General features: G+C 40.9%; 1 protein-coding gene across 4 annotated transcripts in view; it reads right to left on the reverse strand.

The window, feature by feature from the left end:
* Positions 1-2,271: 2,271 nt before the first annotated feature.
* Yip1d1 (Yip1 domain-containing 1) overlaps positions 2,272-16,899 on the reverse strand; it is a 148,522-nt gene continuing 133,894 nt past the window's right edge. For 2 of the 4 annotated variants that reach the window (XM_065302526.1, XM_065302524.1), the window contains 4 exons: positions 8,777-8,824; positions 3,343-3,453; positions 2,627-2,808; positions 2,272-2,560 (listed from right to left, as the gene is read on the reverse strand). In XM_065302526.1, the coding sequence (XP_065158598.1) occupies positions 2,513-2,560; positions 2,627-2,808; positions 3,343-3,453; positions 8,777-8,824 (389 nt within the window). In that variant the 3' untranslated portion in view covers positions 2,272-2,512. The remainder of the gene's footprint in view (positions 2,561-2,626; positions 2,809-3,342; positions 3,454-8,776; positions 8,825-16,899) is intronic. The other 2 variants (XM_065302527.1, XM_065302525.1) reach the window with 1 other exon arrangement.

Here is a 16,899-nt window from a genome sequence, read left to right on the forward strand (position 1 = left end):
GGATGGAAAACTTTATTCATAAATCGAATAAAAAGGAGTCTCGACGGGGGCCCAGCGCAAGAAAATAGAGTTGGAAAGTTAGCCGGGCGCTAGACCGGCGCACTGTGCGGCGACAGTCTCACACAAGAGCCGAATTAATTAAAACGTAAAAAACTTCCACTACAGCGCGCCTGTAATTGTGAATTGTGCGCTCGCCATATATTTCAATACGTAACGAACAAGCGGGTGGAACACAACGAATTGCTGTGGCAGGGTGGCTGAAGCGCGAACACAATCGAAACCAGCGGCCGCAGTCGAAAATGAAAGAGCATTGACAAAACTAGCTAATGAATATTCATCAATTTTCCTATAGATATCATTATTTTAGCAGGGAATTATATGCATTAAGCGATTTTAAATGCGTTGTCAAATTTAATTTAAAATGCGCATATTAATGTATTTCACTATGATGTCCTCTTTTTAGAAATAGTCATTAAATGTTGACGTTGTGAAATATTTACTTTTGAACAAAAAAAATTATTTAATTCAAAATATTTTTTAATTAATACAAACTTGTTAAAACGAGGCTAATGCCATGAAGGGTTTTGTTGTCCTTGTTGGCTGGAAAAGTTGTCGACTAATGTAGTTGCGGATGGAAAGACGCAGTCCTTCAGCACTAGCTGCGCTCGGCTTTTTTTCCTCCTCCTGCCTACTGTCGAAGTTTCTGCTGCGTAGCCTGGATGTGCTTGCTCTCAATCTATATCGCGTCGGCTGTGGTAGTATTAGCCATAATAGTCGTGCGCAGTGTAGTGGTTGGTGGTCGTCGAACGAAACGAGGATAACTTAATATCGCTTCAGTCCGGGCGTAATCAAGCATCGAATAATGGTCTTTGGGTTTTCGCTTTTTCTCCACTTTTGATCAGGAAGCGTCCATTATGAAGCGTAACAGATGATATGGCGAGGATGCGCGCGCGCAGGAACAAAACGGTGTATTTATACAGCACACTCGACTTGCTCGCCCACAATCACTACCGCATTGTTATCTATAATTCAGGAGTTAAGATGTTCACATACAGTTCTCCTTTGCCGGCGGCTTAACCGGCGAAAATCCTAACGTGAAATGAACATAAGAAATCAACACACACACAAAAAAATCAAAAATCAAAAATCTGATGGATGCTCTAAGATGATACTACAAACCTAAAAAGATAAGAATAATTCTTGTTAAAACTTGAGAAAGATATCCGGCGCGCATTTAAATGCGCGGGTGTCGGCAGCGATTCGGCTTGAAAGTTTTTATATACGTTTCCTCGATGCTGGCTGATCCTCGAAACCGCGAGCGGGCTTCTTGTGTGCGCATATTGCCAGGGGAACCATATTTTACGTAAGACAAAAGTTATTACGGAATATTATCACATAAAACCCGACTTTCAACTATAACTTTCGAACAAACCTCAATATAGCTGCGCTCTTCGAAAAGTACGTGTTTGTATCATGAGTCTATGTATGTATGTGTGTGTGTGTTTCCTCATCTCGCTCATCTTCGAAGACGGTGGCGCGGAGCGTACGCCCAACATAATGTTGTTCATTTCGCGAGGAATTTGCTCCGGTATCGACGAATACAGATCACGTATTGGACGCGTCTCGAAGATGTTCACCTTAATCAAAATAAACATTTTTAGCGCCTCAAAGGAATCGCAAAACGAAATAATACGCGTAATACATGTCGTTGCAAAAAGACGGACGTGCGGAAACTATATGAAAAGAACATACGATTTATCCACCAACTAAAATATATGATTTCGAGATAAATCGTAAACGGAAATTATCAAAAATTGTATAACCAGCCAAAAATAAACGAAATGAAAAATGAGTAGCGGCTGTGCGAAGCTATCGGCACGTGCATTTTATGAAAACTTTTCAATGTATGTCTCGTAATGCATTGTGTTTTCGTGTCGGCACTTTCGTGCGCGACGAATGGTTATTTTATGTCCTGCAGTATAACGGTGATAATGCCGCGCAAGCAGTGCGCCGAGAGCAACAACAACAACGCACAACTCTATAACATTACAAGCCGCCATGTGTGGCTCGACACAAAAAAAAAACAACAACGAATGTGAAATAATAACATAAAATTTTTGGCTGGATGCTTGTGTCTCAAAAGACAGCAGTTTTGAATACAAAACTTCTATTCGCATTCTATTTATTCATAACTCGTTTTATGCGTCGTTTGCCCGGCGCCTCCACGCTATTCTCGTTCATGATTATTATTATATCGATGTTTTCGAAAAGTTTTTCCAAGTATAAAATTTATTTTCCCAGTAAAACCAAAACTAAAACATTGCAAAAATTAAAAATTTACATCCTGGTTGTAATAGAGTATTAACAAGCTCAGGATGTATAATTAAGGTTAATTAGTTAGAAAATAGTGATTAAAGCAAACACGCCGTAGAGTAAAGCGCAGGGATACATGACGAGCGGCTGCTGATGATCCATGGACAGTGCGGTGACAAACAGCTTGGAAGCGGATAGGCTACACCAGCCGATAGCAATCGATGTTAACACAATTCCGGTGTAACCCCTGAAAACAGTGTGTGTGTGTAGCTGTATATGCTCCAAGTGATGATAGTGTTTTTGGTCGACTTACTGCAGGCTGAGCACGACGTTGACGCCGGACAGGCCGACCATTGGCAGGATGCAATAACCAAGGACGGTGATAACAGTGCCAAGCGCGACGCCGCTGGTCGACATCAGGCTGAGCAGCGCCCACATTCCAACGCAGCCCATCACGCCGATGCCGTAAATGTAGCTGAAGTGCACTTTGCCGCTCTGCAAACAGAAGCGCGCACAGAATGAAACTACTTCGGCGAGGTGCTCGAACCCAAGCGGATGCGAGCCGAATGCAAAGTTCGAGTTCGGGGTCAGAGGAGAGGTGGTGTTGGTTGTTGGATGGATAGGATTGATTCGGCGATTCGGAGTCCGGCCAGCGCGCGTATCGGAAAGCAATTTCAACTTTTTCTATGAATACGATTTTCTGATGGAGCTGGCGTGTGCACTCTACCGAGAAACTAATTAAAGTGCTTGTTAACATTTCGCAAAACAATTGATTTTACTAAATTCAAATCACCCAGTGTAATTTATGTTGTGGAAACTAATTTCCGCTAGTAGAACTCCAGTGATTTTTTTCGCGTCCACTTTCGTTTTTGTAATTTTACTTTTTTGCTGAATTTTATATTTTTATGTTTGCTTTACGGAACGGTCAAAAGGCCGTCCCGCAGCTGGGTCTAAAAAGGGATAAATCTCGGAAAGCCTCAAACGGAATTTAAGTAACAGTTTGTTAAGCATGTTTACATGCTACTTTACCAGCAATAAAAATGCGCCGAATGTAAGGCAGAAAACCAATGGTCCAGCAAAATCCGTATCCTGCATGGCGGCCGCCTCGGCGCTCCGAAACGGGTTCAGCACGGTCAGGGTCTGCAACACACAAAGATACACATACACATAAATATCGTGCAATCGAATAACGCCAAAACGCAACAAAACAAAATGTAAATACATGAATTACGCCGCACAGATTTAAATCGTAAATCAATTTCGATTTGTGGATTTAATTCCGGTAAACTTTTCTTGACGTGCGTGCTGTGTGCGCATGATGCTGATTTACGTTTTCCAATTCTGGTTGATTGATTTATAACGAATTAATCGGCCAAAGTCGCGAGTGCGTTCATTAACATAAAATCTAATTGAGTTTAATTAGAGCGCGTGGCGACGACCTGTGCCACCAGACCTGAAAACAGTCATTTACATTTGCATTTCAGCAAGTTGATTGCAATCATTTCCGCAAACATTACAGCATGCGCTGATGCATTTAAATCAGTGTGCGCTCAACCAATTATCTATTCATATTTTGCCACTTGTGCAAAACTCATGCATTTTCAGGTCAATCAAGATATAAATTTGCATCACTCAAACGAAAAAAAAATTACTAAAATCGGAGCAATTTTGGTGACACCTATTGGAAAAAAAAAATAAAAAAATATCAACCCTTAAATAAAAGGATACTTTCAAGGGCGTTAAAATAGTAGAAAACTTCAGTAATACACCAATAAAACAGTAGAACTACAGCAATCTGCAAAAGGGTGTGATATTAGTTGTAGGGTATTGTAAAGATCAATACATCCCTTATTTTAATGCAGAAATATGTCACTAGAGGGCGCTGCAGATATTAATTTAAGGATAACATGTACATTTTATCTTGGAACACTAAATATTTCAATAAAACCTTACTTTATTCTGTTTTAAACATTGTCGCAGTTTAAATATAAAGAATTTAATCATTAAAAATGCTACTAAACAATATCACGTACCCCAACTTTTAGAAAACTTGCAAAACACAAAACGTGCGTGCCAAAAAGGATAAAAAAAAGTTTATTGTACAAATAGCGAATAGTGCAAACAAACACCGCAAAGCAGTCATCCAAGACGACCATTCGCATGTGCCATTCTTGTGGCTTTTTTTCGCCACCCCATGCAGCCAGTCCTTTTTGTCGATATATAAAAACGTGTTTATTGTACGTGTGCGTTATCCGATTCGCGACGACGTGGACGAAGCTGGCAGCTAGTTAGGGTTTGGGTAAAGACGAAGGCGATTCGAACGAAGTGCTACGCGGACGTGAACGAAGAGAGTGACCAAGAAGGGGTGGTCGTGGCGGTGACGGTATAGAAAGACGTTTTCGATGAGTTAGTGCTGGCGATGCGAACGCGTGGAACTGCTGAATACACACGCGGACGAATAACGGACGGAATGTTCGGTCCAGATTCGCCTATCTGTCCGAGGGGGGCATAATGCTCGGGATAGTGGGATAGGAGTGTACTGGCGGCGGTTTTGCCCCTCAATGTGGTATGTCGTGACCGGAATTTTCCGATGCACATCCTCTCTTGCCCCTCCGGCACAAACAGGCCGCGGCAATAACGTCGCGGTCAACCCCGAAATGAGCTACTCGGCCGGAATCGTTCGGCTTTTCCGAATAATATCCTTGTTGGGAAATGTCCCGCAAAAGATATAAAATATGTAACTTGCGCGGAATACTAATGTGCCGCGAGGAAAACGATACGAAAGTGAGATGCCAACTTATTGCCATCGTGAAAACAACCCCTAGTTGTATACAACTACTAAACCTACTAAATATTTGTATGCTTACATCAGACAAACTCAACAACAACAAACTCAAATAGAATTTTTAATCTTTAAATGTTTCTGACATGATAAAAAAATTTGTGCAAAAAATGTTTGTCAGCATTTTAGAAAATTAATGTTTAACTCACTTAGTCTATCCCTCGGGCAGACTCTCATAGTTCGAAGCCCGTAACGCATTTAAGTAATTAATTTCGGCAAAGCTTCACAAAAGTTTACAACTATTCTGTTCCGTGCACGCGCGCACCGGAGTTCATTATAATCGAGAAGGGTGGCTGGCTGGCTGATAGCATGAAGCGGTTAAGTCGTCTGGTGCATACTCCGCTGCTGCGTGCATTTATTACCATATCAAAGCTTTAAAGCCGTCGACGCAAAGCTTCAGTGTCGATACATCAATCATTCCAGTCTTTTCAACGCTCCCTTCGACGCGAACGAACTTATTCCTCGCAAGTCAGCAGTTTCATTTTAATTATTGCAAAATACGACGTAAAACTTACAAAGTACTGTCAGCATTTTTGTCGCAATAACATATTCAAGTGAATAAACATGCAAAATAGCCGGCGTATGAATAAATTAATATGGAAATGATATAACAGTGTTGATTTTATCGCCGTTCGACAATAGGGTACAAAACTGTAAATATATGCGCTTATTATTTATGTATAAAGTACATATGTTATTATGTAACAATCGGTAATATTCAGAAATTGGGAACATTAATTTTCTACTCCATTCGGACAGAAATAAATTGTTATTAAAAGTTATATTCGAATACATTGTGTTTCAATTAGTGTTAATAGTATATGATGCAACATCACAATTGCATTAGAGTTAATCAATAGTACGTGTTAGATGACAGATGGATACAATGTTGGTGCGGGCAATTCGATATGATTTATTCATGTTTCTTCGCAAGTAAATAATTAATATTTAATAGCTGGAATATTAATTTTTTGTGATAGAGATTTCTGAGAATCTGCTCCGGGTTTAATTAGATTCTAATGGGAAATAATTCGATAAACCGCGTTCGCCGGCAGTGTTTATCTTAGCGTTAACGTCTTAAACAAACGCGCAATTATGTCGCGCTGCCGAAAAGCTCACAAATTTCTTCGCCGCCGGCTGCTTTCAAAGGTGAAGGTAACGGTAGAGGTAAAAACCCAATGTCAAACAAGTAAAAAGCAGCGTAAATAATAACACGCATTTTTTACGATTATGTTTTGTACCATAAACATGTAGATAGGTAAGTAATTTTATTATAATGTATCTTTATTTGTTTTTAGATATTTTTTCTATTTCTCATGTGTGTTGTGCTGGACCGGCATCTCACAACTTGCCAGTTGGTAATTTATCGAGCCAAGTTTAATCCTCGCGGCTGCCGTAAACGGACGAATAAAAGTTGTACACGGCGGGCGCGCGGACAAGCACCCCGGAGGTGTTTTACAAAAGAAACTTGTCGCTTGTTAAGTTGGAAACAAGGACTGACTGCGGCTGCGGCACAGGGTTGTCGGTCGACGCAGTTTTGGGCACTTTGGCGTACGTGCCGTAAACTGATAAACACAGTTTAACAACAACCCGGCCAAGAACTGATTACGATTTTACTTTGCGTCGCACGTAGTGATAGCTGATAGTAGTTTCAAAGACGCTCGTCATTAGATATTTAATCATAATATATTTTGGGCCCACAAAGGTATTTATTGATATCCTCACGAGACTTTTATTACTTTTTTTCTCTATAGGCTCGGGTGATTCTTTCGTTACTTGTTGTTGTGCGAGGGTGCAACATATCAAAGCATAGAGCGCCAGATTTTCCCAACGACCTCGACCGATTTCCCCCCGAAAGCAAAGGTAAAGACTACTCCCAGACCTCGCACCACACAAACTAAATTATCTCGAATGAATAAATGAAAACGTATTTCGCAGGCCCATAACAAGGGGATAGTGTTTCCCTCAGTAACCATTTACTAGACGAGCGATCTGATATGTTGTGAATTGTGAGATATGATTGAAAACCACCGCATTGCGGTGTATTTCCGTGGAATGACCTTGTGCTTACCTTTCTATAGAAAACCGCTGAACCAATATTAAACAAATTTGTTAAGAGTGATATAGGTAGCTGTCAGGTTTGAAAACGTCAAAAAAAGAGAAAAAGGTGAAAAATAAAGCTGTGGTTGTTCAAGGGAGTAAAACATGTGATAAATTGTGTTTTGGAGAGCGGAATAAAGAGCAAATTAAATTTGCGATCATATCGCATATCGACGTCACGTAAAAGCAGCGAAGATGTATCGCGACGATGGGCACACAATGCCAACAAATCGGGCGGTGCGCGCGCGTCCATGGGGGGCGGTCGACGAAGAGGCGCACGTAGATAAACCATTTGCTCGGTCATCGAGGCGCTATCTGGCACTGTCGATCAGCTGCACGAACGGCACGAAATTGAAGTCTCTCGTCCGAGCGCTGGCGTCCGCTCAAATAGACACGAATCGATGTCTGCCGCCGCCACCGCCGGTTTTTTTTCACTCCAAGCCTGCTCCTCGATTTGGCAGCGCCTGGACCTGAGTTTATCGGGCCAATTACCCGTCTCTAATTGCCAACCTGATTTGGAACTTCCTCATTGACTTCGTTTATCAATTTATTATTGTGCTGGATGCCAGCGGTCGAGTTTTGCTTTATATTTTATTAACCAAGCGAGTTTTCATCAGGAAAATTGTGTACACTACAATTGTGCACTCGAGCCAAAATACGAGACGATAAAGAAGATAGCAATGGCAAACGAGTCGGAAAAAAATGGCATAATGCTGGCGGCAATCAAAATTGACATCCGACTGTGTCGGCGACGGCGGTGATTTCTTTATAGTTGCGGCAATAAAATTCCGAGTCGTTAAATTTAAACCTTTAAATCCCCTCGCGGCGGGAGCGCAACGCGGGGGCGTAAACAGTGGAAGACGTGCCGTCGAGCGCTCAAAGTAGTCAGTGACAGATTCAGATTCCGCCTCGGACGGATGGCTCGATGGGCGGCAATAAATAAACTCGTATTTTCGCGCCGCCCCAAGAAAACGTCGCATCAGCGCTACCGCATACATTGTTCTCGCACGTAAACCTTTCAAAACCAGCCCTCCAAAGGTGCGTTTCGATCAGACCACCAAAGAATGACAAATTCTATGTCATCATAGATTAATCAACAACAAAACCTGAACCAAAAAAAAACGTCCCTTTAGGCGTCAAAATCGCGTTCAATCAGCCGCCAACAAATGCAATTTATCGTTTAATTGTTTCCGCCGTGGATAACTTCATAACTTCACACTGACAGCTATGCATGCGTCCTGCAAACAACTTCATCACGTGACAATTGCCATCACATTGCAAACGGAAATTAATCAAGTTATTTGCACTGGACGTCGAGAGTTATTGCCGCGAAGCAGACGCAATTTTTGACATTTTTCATTTTCCAAAGGACCACATCAAACGACATTGTTTCGCGGAGAGTGTGCGCAGTGTTTTAATACGATTGTGTATTCCAAGCAGACACAATGCTTTCAATGCAAGGCGAAAAATGTGACAAAAAGCAAACCAGAGCCGCGGAGTGAGCGCGTACATGCAGCTGACCTGGACAAATTGAGTTGTAGACGATGTGGCCAGCAGTCGCATCACGTCCTGAAAACAAATCAGATAAAATATATATATTTCGATCCATATACACTGTCACACACAAGTCCTCCTGAATATTTTACAACTTGATCTAGCACAACGCAACCTCAATCCATAGCACGTCGTTAGTGAGTCATTCAAAGTCATTTCGAGATGATTCACTTCGGTCAGGTAATCTTATCAGCTGATAGATCTCCTGACCCAAGCAATAATATATGATAAGCTTGCACAAGTTAGCATTGAGGGCTACACCAGTGAAGAGAGGGAAGTTGGAAAATCGTTTGGGACATTGGAATACCCAAAGGACAAAAACATCCATTAGAGGGTGGATTTCTGGATAATTCCTTGATAATACCCACCAGCGCCGCGAATAATAAATGCATTAAACGAACGCATAGCCGCTAAGCCCACACGAAAGAACTAAAACCAACTAGTCGTAATTAATTAACGTTTTAATTATTTTATGCGTGCTGATAATGCCCACCTCCTACTAATTGGTTAATTATTGCCGGAGATAAAGAGAGCGCTGCAGTGCGCAAACACAGGCAAGTCATTATTGTAAATATGACTTTATGTTTACTGCGCTGATGAAATAACAAAGTTCAGCGTCGAGCGTAAAAATTTCAAGATATCGAGGTTACGACCATTTCGCTGGAATAAAATAAAAGCAGAAAATGTTTAATTGTGCGTGAAATGCTTTCTTTTCGCCCGGAACAAGTGCTACGCCAACTCTCCGACAACACTTACATTACTATAAAAATGTGAATTCGCGAAACGGAAGCGCAAGTGTACAAAGTACACTTTCGCAGCGGAAAGAAACGAACGGAAGACACGGTTACGTTTCGCGCTTCTCGCTCTATTATTACGTCAAAAGTGCCTCGCGCAAACACTCATGTCGAATGAAAGTGCGCGCATGCAGATGAAGTGTTCCTTAAGCGTCCTCGCGAGTTGCGCCCTGTTTATCTACGCCCCCGCATTCTTTGCCGTTCTTTGCCCCCTATTCAGCGCACAAGGTAATAATCTGGTAATACACGTACGAGCGTTTCAATAAATCCCCGTGTAAACAACTTTACCCTTCGCGCCACACACAACACAATTTCTCGCAGTGTGCATTGGAATCTTGGGAAACACAACCCCAGGGTTGAAATGGGGATGAAATTCAAGCATATCCTCTGCGTCTCGTGGGGTGGTGTGAGGTGGCCCCCAGAGTGCCAAGAAGGTTCTGTGCGGTGAAGATATATCAACGACAAGAAGGGGATGCATACGCGGAGTGAGGGCGCGGAAAAGCAATCGGCGAATATCCTCGACCGCGACCGCTAAGCGCACCCTTCACCCCAAGTTTCCACCCTTTGCTCGCAACAGTTGAGTGATTCACTTAACCAAACGGTCAGATGCCTTCATGTCGGATCACATTACAGAAACAGACTTTATTTATTAATTTAACATTTTCACATGGCAGCATAATAACAATTTGAAAGGTCTGTAGATAAAAAAGTAATTTTTCCAAACAAACAAAGCAAAAATGTATGCAGTCAATGCGTGTCATCAAAAAATCGCATTGAGGAAATGACATTCACAACTAAACTGGTTAATCCAAAATTGCGTGGACAGTGACAATACGAAACGAATCATTTCTACCAAATTTGTTTCGAATAGAAATCAAAAACAATAACGCGTTGAGGTATTTAGCAAACTCTCTCAATCACGCATTGGACCAGCTCCGGCGTCCGTGTACAAAATTTAATTAGTATTCGGTTATTCAGTAAATCTCCAGAGCGTTATGATGCTTCAGTTTTAATTGAATTCGCCGTATATTTTGACACACAGCACGCATACACAAATCACGCCCGTGTCCATTGTGATGCGCGAACAATCTCCGGCGTCTGCTGCGGTAATTGTCGCTAAATACGCGCGCAGCACTAAACAAACACGCGCCGCCGACATGTGCGATAAACAAAAAGCGTGTGCGAAGCAAATAAAGCGAAACGCGAAAGACTCGAAAGGGTTTGGGATTTTGGTTGGGAAGGAGGCGGTGTGCACCATCGCAATTCATGTGGTCGCTGCACATCCGCTCTGAGGGGGCGGCGGCTGCGTGGGTGGGTGGCCGAAACGATGACGACTCATCATCGCAATGTCCCCCACATGTCATCCGACGCACTCGTGCGCTGACACGCGATTTGTCCCCTTGATGATGAAAATCCACCCGTTGCGCTGCTGATGACACATATTATTGTATTACATGCGCGTACACCATACGGCATTCTTCAGGCAACTAATTAATTTTCCGCCCGCCAGTAAACTTGTATCGCGCGACATCTACTCACATCGCGGATTTACATTTATATTCGAAAAATATAAAATATCACATATGATTTTACTACGCCTCCATAGGCTGGAAAGCAAATAGTTAGATATGCGTGAAATATCGATGTTATTGTTAAAATTGATGATGCAAATTTGAATACGAAATCCAGCGTAAGCTCAGAATCGTGGAAATGTAAATTCTTTCGATTTAAGGGCGCACTCGAAGCGGCAGTAACTTCCAACAGTAATAACTGCGACGTTCCGCATGCAAAAGGCAACTTCCAAGATGATGGAATCGTCCGGAGTGCAAATACGACCGCCACTCGGCTTGTAATTTGAGTAGATAAAGCAATTAATCGATTGCGAGGGCATAAATTATGTTAGTTTAAGTCATGCATACGTAACGCACGGCTCTCTCACATGCGCCCCGGTAATAACAGAGTGAAGGCAGATCGGGATAATGGCTGTTCGGAAAAGTCATCAAAGTGTTTCCTCTCGCCAGACTTCGGGAGCAAGTTTCCAAGCTGCAAACGCCGCTAACACGCTAACACGCGAACAACCTTGAAGAGTTTCAGCCCGCAGACGGCACTCTACAGTCAGTACCAGATTTAGTCGCTTAGTTCGCTTAGTTGCCACTGTACCTCCTACTCGTACCCCGACCGCAATTTTAACTAGCTCGGTTAACTAGTCTGTGTCTCTCTACTTGCCAGCAAGACGAGTGAGGCGGACGGGGTTTGAATGAACTTGTTTAAACACTTTTCGAATTAGAATTAAAGGTACGAACACGACCGCGGTATTAAAATTTAATTTCATCATCTGTAAATATGCGCCGACAGTGTGTATACATTGCGGTTGAATTCTGGGCCAATGGGTGGGTTGCAAAAGAGCAAAAGGGTGAAAGTGCGCTGCGCATCTCTGAGGTGCCCTCATTACAATCCGGATCGTTTGTGTAATTCCCCGAGTGGTTTGGCCAATTCCCTGAATTATATTCAAACTTGCCTCGTCTTCAAACCCTTCAATACCATCGAAATTTAATTAGAAGGACCATCTTTACTAACTTGTTTTTTTATGTACTTTTTTTTCTCTCCCCATAAACCCTTATTTATCATGTGTTATCGTTAACTAAGTAATGAAAGCTTTTTCAGCGTTGAAAGTGCTGAAAGAAGTTTGAGTAATTTATAATGACTAAAAAGATGGTAAACACAGATTAGACCTTGGAACGGTAGAGTGGAAAAAGCGTCGCCAGACGCACATCTACAGCGTGATGTGCAAATTTTAATCCGTAAAATCAACAAATTAATTGCACACCCACAAAAACACAATTGCTTCATTCACGGCGGCAGAAACAAATACAAATATATTTTCATAACACTTTGCTTGGTGTTAGCTATTGGGGGTTGTTATTAGGTAGAGGATTAAATAATTCTAAGCGCTGGTGTAAACACATTGTGTGTACATCCCTTACGCGATCGCTATTCAAGGTTTTCTAGGGTTTTCAGTCCTCTGTAAACATGTCATCGCATAGGCGTTTGCTGATTATCGGATAAGGATTCTCCGACATCAGGGTTATACATGTCTACGGCATTGTGGTAGTGGTGGGCAGACGTTTGCCTTTAATACGATTTAATTAATAAGACCTTTTTATTAGGTTAATGTGGCCTTTTATGTATATTCTCTAAGTGGAAATGTATTTTTCTGTGGAAATTGAATACAAAATTGACAAAGTTTAATTTCGTCTGAGTGATACAATTATTTCCGTAACAAGACGAAGATGTTCCGCACAGCATGATGAAGAGGATATTATACTGGATATGTTATTCAGTCTAAGGAGGTTCAAGGGTTAACGTGTAGAGTTGAGAGAGTGTTAGGGCTGAGGTGTACCGCAGACCGACCTCTTCTGCTGTCCCGTGTCGTAATTACAAACCCCCTCAGGGACGCAAACAAACGCTGGACCAATAAACATTGTTGAAAGGTGTTTGTTAAACAGCGACATTTTTTCATAAACTACATCGTGGTTAGTATAAGTCATGGGCGTGTCTGCTTTTTTTGTTGTGCAAAAAAACATCAAAAAACTCATTAGCATTCAAATTTCTTCGGCGGGTGCGTGTGGGACTCGTTGGGGTAGGCTCATTTACATGCATATTTTAGCGCGATATAGGTCGCCCACAAACCGCCAAACGAAATTATAGTTTTTAAATCAACAAAGCACGAGCGACGCTCAATAAATATTATTTCCTAAGTCAGCTGTAGCAAAGAGCTCAAAGTGAACATTTATTGCCATGAAAAAGTAAGTCGCAAGTCAAAAAGAGTCCAACATGCAAGAAAAATATTGCTCTATTTTCTGAAACAATATAATTCCGATCTTAGCGGTGTATTTGATCCTTAAACTTTTCTCTTTCATAGAAAACCTTTGCGTACGCATAAAACGTAACCAAACACTTCATTAAAAGCGACTCGGTGGAAGTTTAATTTGGCGAGGTTGGCCTCGCCGTCCATATATACCTTCGATAACTTCGGCTTCGACTTTTCTTCGTTTGCCACTTCGTGTTTTCGATGTTTTCAATACCCCGACCGCTGCGTTACGACATTGCTTTCTTCCTCCAGAAAGACTTAATGGCTTCCAGCCCGCCGAAAGGAAGCTAATCAATAAAACCTTTAACTCGACGTTGCCCTTTTCGCACATACCCCTATACCCACTCACTGAAGAATCTATTGCGTCAAGTAGACTCTATATAATCAATAAGAGTTTTCTATACAACAACACAAAAAAAAAACAAGTGTTTTTCTTTTCGTTATCGATTAATTATACGCTGGAATAAAGAATATAAAAAATGTGTACACACAATCCAAAAATAATCATTACCGAAGCCAAATCCGAAAAAGAAACAAGCCGATCGGCTCCGGGTTGGGTTCTAAGGATCGAAGCGCAAGGACTGCATCTTCTTCGGCAAATCCCTTGTTCAATTTAGAAGTGAGATCCTTTAAAGTCCCCAACCATGCGCGAGTATATGCGACCAGGCTTCTCTGCTCGAGCTGGCAAACGAAGCAGCGCACATGTAATGGAAGCGGAACGAAGCGCGGCACTCCTTTACGTACAACATCGTTCGGTAACCAACAGCCAGCCACCCCACGCCGCCACCGCCATCGCCGAAACGCAATAAGAAAAAAATTTGCCATCGCTGCAATATATGATTTTATCCTGTTACGGTTACATCGTACGCGCCGTCGAGTACTTTGTGCGACGAATAAAACTTTTCAGTGATTGAATCTGAAAACGGCGGCAGCGGCGCCGGTAGCAGCACAAGGCTGCCACTGATTTTGCTGCTTTCATTCGATCGCCTACGCGGAAATTTCCTGAATGTCTCTTTTAAAGATAATCTCATGTGTATAGATCTTTAATTCACTTTCGGTGTCTTGAATCGACTTATTTGTCCTGCCGGACGTGACGTTTAAACAAGACAAGAAATTTCGCATTTTGCATAATTTTAGTTTAGTCGGCTCATGAATATTTACGGTTATCTATTACAGTCTGTCCCGTCCGATCGAATTACAGCATTGAATAAATTGCAAACATGGAAAACTAAGCATTTAATGAGGTTGTTAGCCGATGTAAATTACAAATTTCCATGTGTTCGGCATTCGCCGTGCATAAACTACGTCTGCGCAGGCGGGGGCAGTGACGGCGGCGGCGACATGCGATGATTGTGTTGCCCGACCGACCACCCCCGCTTTGCTTATTTTCGAGCGCGGAATAATAAAGGGTTTCGTATATCTTTCCGATCTCGCCTCTTTTGCAAAGCCCTTTTTTCCAGCGAAATGCAAACCGAGTGAAACCGACCGAACCGAGTCTTTTCACAAATTCTGTATGCACGACTTGTAAATGTACCTCTGTTGGTGTTTCGTGTTGGTATGCGAGAGTGGAAACAGAGTCAAAAGCCTCTTGACCGGTTGGTGCTTGGGATTGTGTAACAGTGTGGCGGTCGACATGCACAAATGTCGTGATTGCGTTCATAATTCAGCGTAATTAATATACCAACAATAAATATATCCCTTCATTTCTTATCATTTAGAATAAATTTTCTGTCGCCTGGTTTTTACGCTCGCTGGGTGCATGCGGGACTCGTTGCAGCATTAGTTCTTTTGCACCCTTTTGCAAATGCCAACTTGGCGGCGTATTTGCGCACTTGTAAATGCGCTCGCAGCATGTTTGCGATATGTTAATTACGGTGCATTAATGTCGCAATGGTGAGGCGCATACCTTTTAATCCGGGTTTACTTAACGACAGCACTTGGCCAAAGATTAAATTCTGCATTAATCATTTTTACATGTTTTTGACAACATGCTCATAAGCTGTTTATTTTTTTAATAAAAAAATATTTCAGCAAGTAAAAAATAATAAATGTCGTTTTTCTGTATTTATACAAGTACAGACAAAATATAAATAATTTCGGAGGTGAGTAAATATTAATTGAGATTTTTTTGTATAAAAGAACAAATTTCTCATAGTCAATTCATCACATTCAGTTGTATCATCATCAATTCAACATGAACTTCTTCTTCGTATTCACTTTGATGTTGGTGTTGGCTGTTGCAATCCATGCAGCGCCCAGCAATAGTGGAGGTTGTACCTGCCGCAACGGAAACAATGGGCTGAATTCTAACTCAAGAAGTCACCTTAACAACAATTTTGCTCCTGCATTACGAGACAATGACCGTCATGCACCTGTAAAAAGTAACTTGAACCGTCAGTACAACGGCAACAGTCTACACAACGACAACGGCTTCCACAACGGCAATGGGCTCCACAACATAAATAACAATCAGAGACGCAGGAACGAAGACAATGAAGAATTTGATTTTTAAATATTCAATTCAATAGTTTCATTCTTATATATTTAAAAACAGTTTATTAATAATCTCCAGTACTGCTTTTTTTATATTTTTGTAATCATCTATGTCTTACTTTTTCAAATAAACCATGTAATATAACATTAATATGCTTGTAAAATTGTTAAGAATCCCATTCAGTTCTTAATATGTTGAAGAAACAGATTATATTTAAGTGATTTCTTATATGGCGTTTGGACATTTTATGATTCCTAAAGAATCATAACATCACGAGATAAATATCATGTCTTTATTATCTACATATATTTCTATTCCAGAAATTAATAATAATTTGACAGCCAGACAATGAAAAAACTAAGAAAAAGAGACTATTGTTACATGTATGATACTATCAGCCGTTCCTGGCCTCGCACGAGAATAATTTACGAATGAATAAATTGAAGGTCAGAACTGTGTTGGTCTTATTGAACATATAAACAATTTTGGCACAGGTATATCGGGAATTTAATGCAAATAAGTGCATCTTAGCGACATCTCAATGCCGATCAAGATACTAATTTTCATTCTTTGTTTACAAACATACAACAATTTATCTACTACGATTACTTATATTTTTGTATCGAATTATAAAATATGTTTTATCTTTTACATATAAAATCTTTACTAAACATTTATATAAGAAAAACTCTAATTCACTTGAGAAAGTTAAAAAAGTTATTTTATTCTGCATTTTTAAAATTAAATTTTAATCTTATCATTTTCTAAAATTGGAATATAAAGCATCGATGTTAAGAAATGAAGTGGAAACAATTTCTTTGAACAATAATTTTGTCAACGCTGCATGTACCTGTACAATTCCAAAAAGAGTTTTATTAATAAACAAACAACTAAAGCACTTTGCAAATTATATAAAATAAACTAATTTTAT

The sequence above is a fragment of the Atheta coriaria genome, unplaced genomic scaffold, assembly GCF_025399875.1.
Source record: "Atheta coriaria isolate IRGN ID8LTWV9N9 unplaced genomic scaffold, Caltech_Dcor_3.1 hic_scaffold_5_pilon, whole genome shotgun sequence".
In the NCBI taxonomy this organism is placed as follows: domain Eukaryota; kingdom Metazoa; phylum Arthropoda; class Insecta; order Coleoptera; family Staphylinidae; genus Dalotia; species Dalotia coriaria.